Source organism: Ursus arctos, unplaced genomic scaffold (genome assembly GCF_023065955.2).
Source record: "Ursus arctos isolate Adak ecotype North America unplaced genomic scaffold, UrsArc2.0 scaffold_10, whole genome shotgun sequence".
NCBI lineage: Eukaryota > Metazoa > Chordata > Mammalia > Carnivora > Ursidae > Ursus > Ursus arctos.
Window position 1 is genome coordinate 51,235,844 of NW_026622764.1, and position 14,161 is coordinate 51,250,004.

Below are 14,161 nucleotides of genomic sequence, written 5' to 3' on the forward strand. Positions count from 1 at the left end.
ATCAATATTTGTCTAACTCTAGAAGAAAAACAAGATTAAGAAATAAAAAGCTTAATTTTCACTGTTTAAAATAACTGCTCAACCTGAAAATTAAATCCCAGATCTGATTTTCTAATCTGTTGAGCATTCTTTTTGTGAAATGTTCTACTTTTAATGGTTTTCACATTGCAAATATTCCACCAAACTTTATAAAGTACTATTTAAAATTCACTAGAAGTTATTTTTGTATAAATCATATCTTACACTGACTTCACAACATTCTCCTCAGTATCTAAATACCTCAGGACTTGATAGTAAGTTAAAAGGTCACAGAAATAGACTAACATTTACATGTTACTTAACAGACGTTATTGAAAACACAACATGAGTGTGTATCAGACTTAGCTTCTACATGCTAATTATTACAGAATCTTACTATAATATTATTTAATTGTGGAGTTCAGTATAAGGACTTTGTCAAAAGAAAAAGATGTTTTAAAAAAAAGCACAAAGGAATAAAAATGTTTCTTGGTTTCTTCATTATTTACGTAGTAGCTCAATAACTAAATGTACAACTTACATTATTTCTTCCAATGATTTAATTATTACCTACTATGCACAAAGCAGTTGAGTGACACTATATCCTGATGGAAATGACGAGTAAGGGGTTAACCATTGTTGGAAGGAGGATAGCACTAAAAAGGGTCAAATTATAGCAGTGACAATTAGTACATACAGTCTATCTCATAAAGTAATTTTACACACAATTGCTATAATTACGTTGTGCAGCAAAGACATGAGGAAAAAATTTAAACCAACTGAAGGAAATCAAATGGGAGTTAGAATTAAAGTTAATTGTATAATAAAGAAATAGATTTGAGAGATGTTCTGGAAGAAATGACAGGATTTATCAACCACCAATATGGCAAGAGGAGAACTTGGGAAATGAGAATGATGGGGAAGATAATGGTGTCCAACTAGCTAAATAATTTATTTTGTTCTTTAGAAGATCTGGAATGAAGTGGCACCTTGGAGCTAATCACTGGTCTTCATTCTCATCCCATGTTGAGCAGCTTCTGGCCCCATCTGAGCACATGTATAAAAGGCAGGTATGACCATCAAGTCACAACACTGAATGTTTTCTGTTATCAGGCCAGAAATTTTATATTCTCGTGAGAATTACCTCTTAAGCACTGTTCTTAGAAGGCTCTCCACTCATTTCACTAATTTATATTCTCAAAAGATTTGGACTACCTCACATATTTGTATACATGTGTAGAGTATCCTTGTTTTATCATATGTGTATTTTAGGTGAATATTTAAGCTAGTTTTGTAACTTTTTGTGGCTATTTGTGATGCATTAGAGTATTCTCTGAACACTATTTGTAATTTCATATATCTTTGGTTTTAAATGACAGTGACATTGATATATCTTGTAGATCAGAAGTTCATGAGTGTTATCTTCTGAATGACTGGCCCACCTATAGCAGATACACTATAGCCCCTCTGCGAGGCTAAGTACCATGAGAGTTTTGACCCGAAGTTTTGACCACACCCCATCATACTCTTAAAACACACCCAAATCTCACTTTTTATTTTTAATGCTTGTTTTTTTCATAATTTTCATGTATGTAAATATTTTTGTTCAGAAAACTTTCAAAATTATATGGAACTATAAGCAAATAATTAGCAGTAACTAATAAGGGTTTGTGAATACCTTCTGATGTTGTTCCTCTTTCATCTTTTGCAATTTTTTATTTTCTTCTTCCTTTAGAGAATCCTTATAAGCCCGGCTTCTGGCCTGTAAATGTGTAGGGAGAAAAGCATAGGAAAAAGCATCACCACTATATACTAGTCTGCCTACCACAGGACTGGTTCTAATAACTCAACCTCTGTACCAAGCATACAGTAAGCTCTCCATACACACTTGCTTATTGAGTGATTTATGCATATGTCTGAAGATGTCCCTGGGGATATATAAAAACAAGGCTAGTATAAGCATAATCATCCAGCACATTTTAAAGGATGATCTAAATGTTTGTTTAATTAAGCTTAAAAAATATCCCCTCAGAGATAATCAACATAGTTTATTCTTCTGGTGATAAGGATTTGAAAAACATACTTAACTTTCCTCTATTTCAAGTATATTCCAACTAACTAACAGCAATTCCAACTAGACTGTGGTAAGGAGAGAGCATGGAGATGAAAATAGACTAAGAATAAGCACATCAAGGAGGAGAAAAATCTATAGTTTTTACCTCATTTACAATAGTGTCAATGCATTAAATTGCCAGACATTTATATTACTTAATTTAACCCTTAAATTCTAGGAAGTAGATATTATCCTCCTTTTGTGAATAAGGAAAAGTTCTTGGGTATGTGGAATAACTTGATTGGACCACAAGGCCAGAATGGATCTCCAGTTGCAGTTTATCAGACTCCAAAGCCCTGAATCTACCATTCTCCTCCTTGCTTGCAGCGTAGCTCCTTCAGCCCTTGCTACTCCTTTGCTGCTCAGCTAAAATGCTGTCATATCCAACATAAAGGGAACTCAACGAATGCCTTACACATGTAAATTCTGCAGAGTGGGCCCTGCCTAGGAAAGATACTGCTCTCAAATAAAGCTATATTCTTCTGTAAATTATATAGACTCCAAATAGCTGATCAGTTCTTCTCAGAGACAAGCAATAGAGACAGTGACTTTAGAAGCACTGATACGCCGACTGCTCATTAATGGTATCCTATTAAATAGCCTGGCAACTGGTGATTGATACCACAGAATTCCAGAGACGCATTTCTTTCTAAGTCTTTGCATCCTTCATCGGTACCTGAAGCTCATTTTTATTTCTGAGAAGGAAAACAAAGGCTGTTCAGAAGCACAAGAGTCATTACCTGTGGCTGAATTAGAGCCTCAAGGGGCAGCGTTAGGAGAACCAGCACACACAGTAGGATGCCCTCCAGTCCCACTGACCCAGCACGACAGGGTTTCACACACTGGCACAGTGATGCGCCTTCTGGAATTTATGAGATTTCAAGTATTTTGTCTGTTCATTTGTCATACACTTTCTGTGCTCACAGTGATTTGTAGTCCACCCTCTGTGAGGCAGAGAGGGCAGCCTGGTAAGCTAATATGTAGGAAATGCCATTGTTCCCATAAACTACCAGCAGCATCATGGCCGCACACTACATAATTCAGGCCTCGTTCTTTGGACTAATAACCCATAAAGCTTATGAAGGCTGGTCCCCCCCCCCCCCCCCGCTTTCCTTACTATAATTTTTCTCAAGCACTTCTTAATTCATTCCCCCATTTCTGTCACTATAAAACCCCACATTCCATCAAATAGTAAGCACTTGACAGGAAGGGAGAGAGGCTTTTGGAATGGTATCATCTACAGCACTACTAATTAGAATAGTGGAACTCCAGATGTGTTCAGAAAGCCCTCACATATTCAAACCCTGCTTCATTAGACAGGCAAAATATCCTAGGATTTTCTCTTATCTAAATCTTAAACACAAGAGGACTGTGATAAGACATTGAAGGTGGAGAGTGGTTCTCTAATGACCCCTTCCTTTCACATTAGAGAAGGCTAGCCTTTATCACAAATATTCCACATAAGACCTGAAAGAGGGAAATGGACAAGGGGCACATATCTTCTACTCAAGAGATTAAAAGGAGTAATAAAATATTTAGTTAAAGCAGATATGATGATTGAGTGAGAAACCTAAATTCTATTTGTATAACTTCCTTTTAAACCTCACCACTTTATTGGTCTTTTATCAGAATACAGGTCCTAGTTTCTTACTTAGAAAAAAAAAAAAAAACCAAACCAAACCAGTGATTAGACACAAAGTGTCATTTAAAAGGGCACAGAAACTGGGAAGTCACGTGGCTCCCTAACTATGAAAAGTTCAAAGTTACTTGCAGTCCTAATTCTTGCTTACCCAGCTGTGATTCCCAGGCAGGACAGGAAGTTTCTGTTCAAAAATAATAGGGAGGAAAAAACTTTCAATCACGATTTTTCTTAGTTCTAAATCCCAGCAATTTCTGTCATTGTATTCACATGATTTTTCTATCCCTAAGTATTAATTTAATAATATTAATACTAAATTTTTGTTATCAACTAAAATATACATTTTTACTTACCCTGCCCCAAAAACTATGCTTATAATACATTCATTCAATAAATAATATTTAAGCCTCTATGTGTAAGCACTTTGTGAGACATGATCTCAGCCCTCAGGTACCTCATAGCCTAGTGTGGAAGTCAGACAAGATGAATGATGATTACAGTATAGCATAATGGGTATTACGACAGAAGAAGTTAAACAGGACATTTAATTAAACTGGATGAGAACACCTTCTTAGGGAACGTGGGTGGCTCAGTCGGTTAAGCGTCTACCTTCTGCTCAGTTCAGGATCCCAGGGTTCTGGGATCGAGCCCCACATCAGGCTCCCTCTGCTGCTTGCCCTGCTTGTGCGTGCTCTCTCTCTCTCTGACAAATAAATCAATAAATAAAATAGTTAAAAAAAAAACCACCTTCTCAAAATGGGTTGACTCTAAGTTGTGTTTAGAGAGTGACATGAATCAGACAAAGCAGGAGGAAGGGCACTGTGTGAACAAATGAAAAATAGCATGGCATTAGTTTGTTAGGGCTGCCATAACAGAGTACCACAGCCTGGGGGCTTAAACACAGATATTTATTGTCTCACAGTTCTAGAGACTAGAAGTTAAAATCAAGGTATCTGTAATGTCGGTTCCTTCTGAGGTCTCTGAGGGAAGGATCTAGGCCTCCCTCCTTGGCTTGTAGATAGCCATCTTCTCCCTGTCTCTTCACTTCATCTTCCTCGTGTACATGTCTGTCTCTGTGTCCAGATTTCCCGTTTTTATAAGGACACCTCTCCTGTTAGATTACAGCTCACCCTGATGACCTCATTTTATCTTGATTATCTCTGTAAAGACCCAATCTCGAATACAGTCACATCCTGAGATACAGAGGGTTGGGACTTCAACAAATGAATTCTGGGGTGGGGGCGGGGAGACCACAATTCAACCCATGCATTGGTTCCCATTTCAAGATGGTGGAATAAAAATGTTTCTGTTCCATCTTTCTCTCAAAAATTACCCTAAACAGAGGAGAAAATGAATCAAACTCTACATTTAGAAACCAAGATATATCTGTATTTTCAGACAAAAATTTAGGAAGGTGGAGTAGATGAAGAATCAGTAAGTGACTAAAAAGAGTTTGAAAAGAGCAAAATGAAAGACATCCTGTCTGGGATGGAGGATACTCACAAGAAGACGGTTTTCTCCACAGAGCAACATGAGGGCCCAAGAAGTACAAAACAGCTGTTGAGGACAACAGATGGAAGATAGGAAAGTGCCTATGCCTGCTCCCACCCGAAAATTCAGGCACTAATTCTCCCAACCCTGACAGTATATCAGAAGGGTATTCTCTGGATAAACTAAACCAGGCACACCTAGCACGGAAGGTCGCGGTGGTCAAACCCCAGGTGGAGAGTGAAAGGACTGTATGAAATCCTGCATACTGAGTAGTGAGCCTCTGGGCCCCCTTCTTTGAAGTTTTCTTCTGCTCCCTGCACCGGGTCCTCTGAGAGCTAAGGGTGATATTTTATCTATGAAACAAGAATAGGCTGCTATTTTAAAAAGCAACAGAGAAGAAAGAAGCTCTTGGAAAATAAAAATATCTTCCCTCCCCCCATAAAAAGGTGGCCAGTAAAATATCAAGAAGATAGTCAAAAAATGTGTGAGATAACAGAAAAAAAAAATATGTGTATACACACATGCGCACGCACGTCTCTGCCCCCGTTCCTGGCACAGACCTCCTAAAACCTTTGTAATTTCCTAAGCGATAAGAGCATTAGGAGCATCTTGTGGTTTCATATTTGTCTTTGACCCCATCCCTCACACAGGGCTCCTTAACCCACATAAATTCCTAAGTGTTATGAGCATTACAGCATCTTTTGTTCTAATGAGGCTCGCTGGATGGGCTCCTGGATGGGAACTGGTCACCAGAAAGACCGAGCCATGATTAGAAGCTTAGAATTTCCGGACCTGTCCCCTCCAACCCTCCAGAGAGGGGAGAGGGGCTGGATATTATTGATCATGCCTATGTGAGGAAGCCTTCACAAAATCCCAAAAGTATGATGGTTCCAGGAATTTCCAGGTAGATGAACACATCCACACTGAGAGGGTGACCATATCTCAACTCACAGGGACAGAAACACCTGCACTCGGGACACTCCCAGACCTCACTCCATGTATCTCTTCATCTGGCTGTTCAGCTGCATCCTTTATCATATCTTTTAATAAACCAGTAAACATAAATAAGTGTTCCCTGAGTTCTGTGAGCTACTCTACCAAATTAAGGGAACCCAGGAAGGGTCCATGGGAACCCCCAATTTGTAGCCATGTTGGACAGAAGTTGTGGATAACCTGGAGACCTACTACTTGCAGTTTGGCACCTGAAGGGGAGGGCAATGTTGTGGGACTGAGCCCTTAACCTGTGGGAACCTCCAGGTAGATAGTGTCTGAACTGAGTTAAACCAAAGGACCGCCAGCTGATGTCACAGAATTGGCTGGTGTGAGGCAAATCCCCACACGTCTGTTGTCAGAAGTGTGTGTGTGGCAGTCACAGGACAGGAAAGGAGATGCTCAGGAGGGAAAGGACTGGGGATTTGTCTAATCCAATATGCCAGAAAGGAGGGGAAAAATGTCAAAGATAAATTAAAGGAGAAAAATATTTTTTTCCCACAAAGAAGAAAATAAATCCAGGAGGCCTAGGATTTCAATAATAAGAATTCCTTAGAGAAAATGAAGGGAAATAAATCAAAGAAATAACACAAGAAAATCATCTAGAACTAGAAATGAGTTTCCAGACTGAAAATGAATATAAATGACCCTCATACTAGGGCACATCATTACAAAATTACAGAATACCAGAAAAAAAAAAGGAGATATTAAAATATTTTCGGGGGAAGCAAGGTAAAGCCCTTATACATAAGGACTGAAATTCAGATGGCCTTGGATTTCTCAGGAACTAATACTCAAAGGTAGAATAGCAATGCCTTCAGATTATGAAGGAAAATTATTTCTAATTTGGAATACTTAGCAGAAAATTACAAGCTAAGTGTGAGGGCTGAATAAAGATGGTTTCAGACATGCAATGACCCGAGCATGCACCTTCTCTTGGGAAGCCACTAAATAACACGCTCCATCAAAACAAAGAAATAAAACAAGAAAATAGAAGATAGGAGACCCAGGAATCAGGGGACCCAACACAGGAAAGCAAATAAGAGCCATTCCCCAGATGACCTTAAAACAGCGAGCCTTGTCCTAGGCTGCACATTAGAATTACCTGGGGAGCTTTAAAAGCCCTGAAGCCCAGGCCACAGTACAGCAGCATCTCTGGGGGTATGACCCAGGCATCAGTGAATTTTAAAAGCCCCCCCAGGTGATTCCCATGTGTAGATGAGGTTGAGAACCATTCTGTGAAAGGAAAGTCCCAGAACAACAGCTGTGTAGGAGGCCAAATGAACAGCCAGTCCTGGTTAAGGCAGGAGACTGCTGCAAGAGGGCCGGTTCAGGAGGGAAAGAAACCCGAAACTGACAAGTTATCTGACAGGCGCAAAATGGAAAATTGTGTGGAAATTTGTATCAGAGACACTTGGTGGAACAGTGACAAAATCTGAAGGAAGGCAGTCAAATAAATGTTCAGAGAAAACTAAGCAAATGTTAAAAACAAAATTTTTGAAAAGTTGTAAAAGAAAATGTAAAGTATACTAACTGGCTTGGCAGTGAGAAAAAAATTATGTAGTCATAGTAAGAGAAAGTGTGAAATACTGAATAGTTATATTAGGAGAATGGAGGGGAAGAAATAAATTAACAAAATCTAAACCTGATTAGTCAAGCAATAGCAATCTATACATTAAGAGATACATGAATCCAGGGGCGCCTGGGTGGCACAGCGGTTAAGCGTCTGCCTTTGGCTCAGGGCGTGATCCCCGCGTTATGGGATCGAGCCCCACATCAGGCTCCTCCGCTATGAGCCTGCTTCTTCCTCTCCCACTCCCCCTGCTTGTGTTCCCTCTCTCGCTGGCTGTCTCTATCTCTGTCGAATAAATAAATAAAATCTTTAAAAAAAAAAGAGAGAGATACATGAATCCAAATAAACAGCTAGGAGATTGTGGTGGGATGAATAATGGCCCCCCAAAGATGTCCACGTCCCAGTGCCTGGAAGCTGTGAATGTCACCTTATATAGCAAAAGGGACTTGGCAGAAATCGAGGTTTCTGAGATAGAAGAGGATCCTGGATGATCCAGGCAAGCCCAGTGTCATCACAAGGGTCCTTACAGGAGGAAGGCAAGAAAGTCAACGGGAAGTGATGTGAGGATGAAAGCAGAGGGTAGATGCAGCCACGTGCTGAGGAGCCAGAGTGTTGGCAGCCGAAGGGAAGCTAGAAGAGGCAAGGAACGGATTCCCCCCTAGAGCCTCCAGGAGAAGCCAGCCCTGCTGACACCCTGATTTCAGCCCCTTCATACTCACTGCTGACTTCTGACTTCCAGATCTGTAAATGGAATAAATCTGTGCTGCCTTAAGCCACTAAGTTTGCAGTAACTTGTTACAGCAGCAATGGGAAATTTTTGTATTGAGGCATAACTGACATAACATTATATTAGTTTCAGGTGTACAACATGATTCAATGTTTGTGTATATTGCAAAATGATCACAAGAAGTCTAGTTAATATCTGTCACCATACATAGTTGCAAAATGTTTTCCTTGTGACGAGAACTTTTAAGATCTACTCTCTTAGCAACTTTCAAATACCCAGTCCAGTATTGTTAACTAGAATCCCATGCTGTGCATTACACCCCCAGGACTTATTTTATAAGCAATAGGAAATTAATAGAAGGAGTTTAAAATATTGGGAGTGGGAATGAGGTGGAAAAGGTGCAAGGGACCCATGTCTTTAAATGCTGACTTTTTAAAAACGTGTGGCACATGGATAAAAGTTAAACCAAACTGCACTAGGACTTCCAAGGAGCGGAAGTGAGAGGAAATGGCTGGAAAGGCATGAGCTATAGAGCAGGGTCCCCCAATGTAATGTTACACAAGTCACCAAAGACTATGCTTAAAAGCGGCTTCCTATTCAGGTCTGGAGTGGGGCCTGAAGTTCATCTACACCTCTATAGGCTCCCAGGTGATGCCCATGCTACTGGTCCACGGACCCCATACTTGGAGTAGCAGAGACCTATATTCTATGTAGAGAAAGGTATGCAGAGAGGGAGGGAGCAGAGGGCAGAAAGGGCTTTGTACTTAAGCTAAAGCATTTTGACTCTATCTTTGAAGATACAGGGAGCCACTGGACGGTGGAACAACAGGATGAGATTTTTTACGTTATTATTCTCTGTAGAAGAGGAGGCAAGAGGCAATGAAGTGGACTCGAAACCATTTAGTATATAACTGGAAATATTCAATGATAATGATTAGAGAAGGCAGGATGATGGTGGCATTTCTGACCACACATACACAGTACAGAGAACTGTATCAATCAACCCATGTGAAAGTAAACACTGCGCCTTTTGTCTGAAGTTCTCTTGTGTGTCACTTAGAGGAATTTTCTTGTAGTCTTGATGGAATTATATAGTATTTCTTAAATTCCCATCTGCCCGTGGAAGATCCACAATTAAATAAGTGTGATAAGAATAATTTTCTCAGAAAAGTTATTATGTTAAAAAAATTTTTTTAACTTGAAACCTTGTAGCTCATCATACCCCATATAAATGGGTACCACACAGTGTTCACGTTCTATACACTGACTATAGTTGAGGCAAACTGCTGGTGTCTTCTTTCCACGTCACAAAAGTGCCCTGTATATGTGGGATGTTCCTAAAGCATTAGCAATGGTTCTGCAGAGCATTCTCAGAGGCATTCTATGCATAGGGATTAGACAGAATGAGAAGAGTACAATATGGGTAAAAAAAAAAAAGTCACTTAAATATATTGAACACCGACAAATTATTAATAGTTTGGTGTTGAAAGGGGAGCAGCTATTGAATGCAGCTCATAAAGAACCATCCTGGGCCCAATGCTGCCCCATATTTTCTATTAATAGCTCTGAGGATCGTGTGACTAATGCACTAATCAATCCACAGAAAACACAGCTCTGGGAGAAATGACTCATGTTTTGGACAACAATATTAAAATTCAGGATGATCCTGTTAAATTGAAGAAACGAGCCAAAAATCAATTGAGCAGGCACACATAGTTCTGCCACATGTTTCAAACCACAGGATTCAGGAAGCCCTCAAACAGAATCAAGACCACCCTAGAAGCCAAGCACCCAGTTGATAAAGCTACCCAATTCCTGTTTTCCCTCCCCTCCCTCACAGCCACAGGGTATCTGGACAGACATCAAGGACTGTCCTACACAGGATTTAGCTCTACTAGCTACGGCCTCTCAAGTCTTTCCTCTAGTGCCCTGCAGTGAGGGAAGAGATGACGGATGTGACAGGACCTGTGGCAAATCTAGACTTGGAACACCACGTTAGAAGTGGACAAAAAAATAAGGAACACTTAAACTTTTGTAAGAGCATAATGACCTTTCCCTAAGGAGTAACATAATGTCTTGTTGACATTTTAAAACACGGTCACTAAAGAGAAAGGGGGATGGAGGAATGAAGATCAGGTTTCTCTAACATCTCATTTACCTACCCAAACCCTGGAGAAGTGAACGCTCTTGAAAACTTAAACCTATCTTTTCTTTCAACTACAACCCTTTCCCAGAAGCATCCTTAATTACACTCACTTTCTTGTCCCCAGTTAGCCAGTCAATAATCAAGGCCCTGCCAACTTCACCTTCTAAGTGGTTCTCTGACCTGGGCTCTCATCCCCTCCCAGCCACTGCCCTACTTCATGTCTTCATCGTTCCTTGCCTGGACTAATACAGAGCCTCTTACAGGCCTCTCTGCCTCTGTCTTCCTTTAGAGCCATCTTTCACATGGTTACCAGCATGATTCCACTAAAATACAAATCTGACCTTGAACCTTCCCTGAAAATGTTTCTACCTTCAGCACTCACAGAATGAGGTTCAAGTTCTCCAATGCAGCATACAAATTTCTGCAGTGGTGTTCTGCCGGGAGCACCACAAGCTTCCCGTGTGAGGCATTTCTGGATGTGTTGATGGATGCTACTAGCATTTTGTGCCCAGGGGTCAGGGATGTTACACATCCCGCAGAACTCAAGACAGCCTACACAATGAACTACTCCACCCAAATTGCCACCTGACTCTCCTCATGGTTCTTGCATCCTTCTCCAGCCTTCTCTAGAAGAGTAAACTGCACAACTTTTGTTCCCTAACATAAGCTGTGCATTTTCTTGCCATTATACCTTAATTCTTGCTTCTATGTTCTTATTCCTGACACCTGGAATGACTCTTCACGTTACTGACTCATCCTTTAAGCTTTAACTTTCTATTTGTTATATGTTCTACACTCACCTGTTCACTTTATAACGATGGTTTTCTTCTTCACTTAACTAAAGTCCTTCTAGGCAGAAACTGTATACACTTGGGAGACCTTATGTAAACATAAAAATTTGAAGGATAGAAAAATAGATGGATGACCAGGTGAGATCAAAGTCTTTTCAGAGGCTGAAAGGTGCCCATAATGCAGATAACAAGTACAGCATTGTTTTATAGCTGAAGGAAGCAACAGTTGAAGTCAAAGTTTCAGATCAGGTCATCTGCCTTTAGTCCCAACAATCTATGTTATAAGGACACTCTATGCCTTTAGTCTTCATTCACCAAATGCTTCTTTATAAAGTACCAGACGGCAACCCTGAATGGCATCTCACTTACCCAAGTTGAAGACTGTGGATCACGAAGAGCAATTTGATGGGTACTTCTGTCTGGCAACTCTGCATCCAGTCTGCTAAGGAACTCAGCAGTTTTGCTAGCAGGAACACAAACAGGTGTTAGTGCCTTCATGAAAATAGAAATATTATTTACTGTGCCTTTGGATACTAGCCTAGACTTTTATTGGGTGATGACTGAAAATCTCCTGAGTAGAACAAAATGTGAGTTTGAGAACAAGGTAGTGTAGAAAACCAAAACAAAATGCTATTGCAAGACCACATTCTTGAAGAACATTAGTCTGAAAAATATAAAATTAGGGTTGTGGAATGTGAACCTATGATTTCATATTTTCTACTTCGTGTACTTTGACATGGAGATAAATGCTTTCTCAGATTCTACAGTGTGGGGTTCTAATTTCCCTTCTGAGCATTTAAAGCTTGACACTTAGTCTTCATGATAGAGCTGTGGTACACTGGGTCCCCTGTGACTCTCATTCCACACTGGTTTCACATGGCCCTTGACCCACTTTCTCCTCTCATTTCCCTCATGGCTTTGACTGCTCTCAGGATACATAGCCCCTCCAATACAGTAACTCTTAACCACATACGGATCATGGACCACCCCCCGCCCTTTGGGATTCTGAAAGCAGCAATGGGCCCTCTCTCTCCACACAGACACACAGACACACACACACACACACACACACACACACACACACACACACAGCTTCACATTTGATTTGTACCTCCCATGGAAAGTAAGAAATGCTGATGGTCTGGCCTGCATTTCTGACATCTATTTTTAGCTCAGAAAGATTGGCCTAGAAATATCCTCAGTTTTAATAAGTTCTTTGATTTTCCCTTAAAAACCCGAACCATTGGGGGCACCTGGGTGGCTCAGTTAGTTAAGCGTTAGACTCTTGGTTTTGGCTCAGGTCATGATCTCAGGGTCATGAGATCAAGCCCCAAGTCGGGCTCTACACTTAACTGGGAGTCTGCTTAGATTCTTTGTCTCCCTCTCCCTTTCTCCCTCCCTTGCTCTTTTTCTCGCTCTCTCTCAAAAAATAAATAAATCTTTGAAAAAAGGAAAAAAAACCCATCACCCCAATTTCTCCTCTCCCCTATGTCAAGCAGAACACACTAGAATTGTTTCCTAGCCCCTACTTCGATGACTTTCCCATGCTGCCTGACATTGATCTCCATTCCTTTGTCCCTTCCTCTTGTCATTTGTGGGATTTTTACCACCTTATTTCATATTCCCAACCAAATACCTCATGGAGGCCTAATTTATATTACACCAGCCCCTTGCAGCCTGCTCTCTGCCTGCCTCCTTCCCTCAGTTATCCCCTCTTCTTCCCCCTAATATTTTAGTCCTACTGCTAAGATCCAGTTCATCACACACTTAAGATGTGGGCATCAAAGGAAACACAACTGGTCTGGTAAAAATAAATGGTATCCAGTGAAGGGAAAATCAAAACAAGGAATTCAAAATTAAACAGAGATGCCCACATGACTTCAAATAATTACTTAGATAGAACATGGCATTTGAACAAGGTCAGAAGCTTGAGCTAGGAAAGGAAGAGCAAAAAGTTAAGCGACGTACATAACCCTGAGAAACATAAGGCTTCAGCAGTTGAGACAAACAGCCTCTCCATTTGTCTAGGATTGCTTATCTTGCCCAGAATAGACAAGGAGACTAATGAAGTCGCAGAGTCTGGAAGCTGCCCCACTGTCTGGGGCTTTATGAAGTCATCAGTCAAAAGTGTTAAAAGAAGAGAGTTGCCAGAAGTTTGGATGAGATTTCTGAATATCCTTAGCTGAGTTCAGACATAGGAAAAGCAGTGAAAAAGAAACACGGTGATAAACAAGAAAGGAACTTCAGGCCAAGTTGACCGGCAGCCCTGCATCGTGTACCGGCAGTTGCTTCTTAACTGTTAGTGCCAAGCACTTAGCTGCAGAGCCAACCACTAGCCATGGCCCTTCTGCCAATTATCACTGCCCCACTTATGCCACAGGATTAAATCATAATGACAGGGTCACAGGACTATCACAAGAATACAAGTAGGGGTCTGTGCAGAATACGGATTATTCCCAAAGATTAACTATACAAACAAGCCAAGTTCCAAATTACTAACTAACTGGTATTTCTCTACTATTAGTACCATGCCTCGGTATATAGTCTAATTTCCATACTGAATTGGGATCCTTGTAGGCAGCTGTGGTCATATTTAATAAAAATAAAATACACAACCTCCTTGAGGGCAAAAGTAGGAGAATCTCCTGGTGGGAAGTCCAACAAGACTAAGAA

The 14,161-nt window shown here is 40.6% G+C and overlaps 1 protein-coding gene and 1 long non-coding RNA gene across 4 annotated transcripts in view; one reads left to right on the forward strand and one right to left on the reverse strand.

The window, feature by feature from the left end:
* LOC125281807 (uncharacterized) overlaps positions 1 to 14,161 on the forward strand; it is a 58,995-nt gene that overhangs the window by 38,108 nt on the left and 6,726 nt on the right. Inside the window, exon 3 of the long non-coding RNA XR_007188937.2 lies at positions 986 to 1,088. This is a non-coding gene — a long non-coding RNA (uncharacterized LOC125281807). The remainder of the gene's footprint in view (positions 1 to 985; positions 1,089 to 14,161) is intronic.
* Positions 1 to 14,161, reverse strand: part of EPSTI1 (epithelial stromal interaction 1) — an 86,990-nt gene that overhangs the window by 27,878 nt on the left and 44,951 nt on the right. For 2 of the 3 annotated variants that reach the window (XM_026493327.4, XM_057308417.1), the window contains exons 7-9: positions 11,858 to 11,951; positions 3,922 to 3,954; positions 1,697 to 1,780 (exon numbers count right to left, since the gene is read on the reverse strand). In XM_026493327.4, coding sequence (XP_026349112.1) covers positions 1,697 to 1,780; positions 3,922 to 3,954; positions 11,858 to 11,951 — 211 coding nt within the window. The remainder of the gene's footprint in view (positions 1 to 1,696; positions 1,781 to 3,921; positions 3,955 to 11,857; positions 11,952 to 14,161) is intronic. The other variant, XM_057308418.1, reaches the window with a different exon arrangement.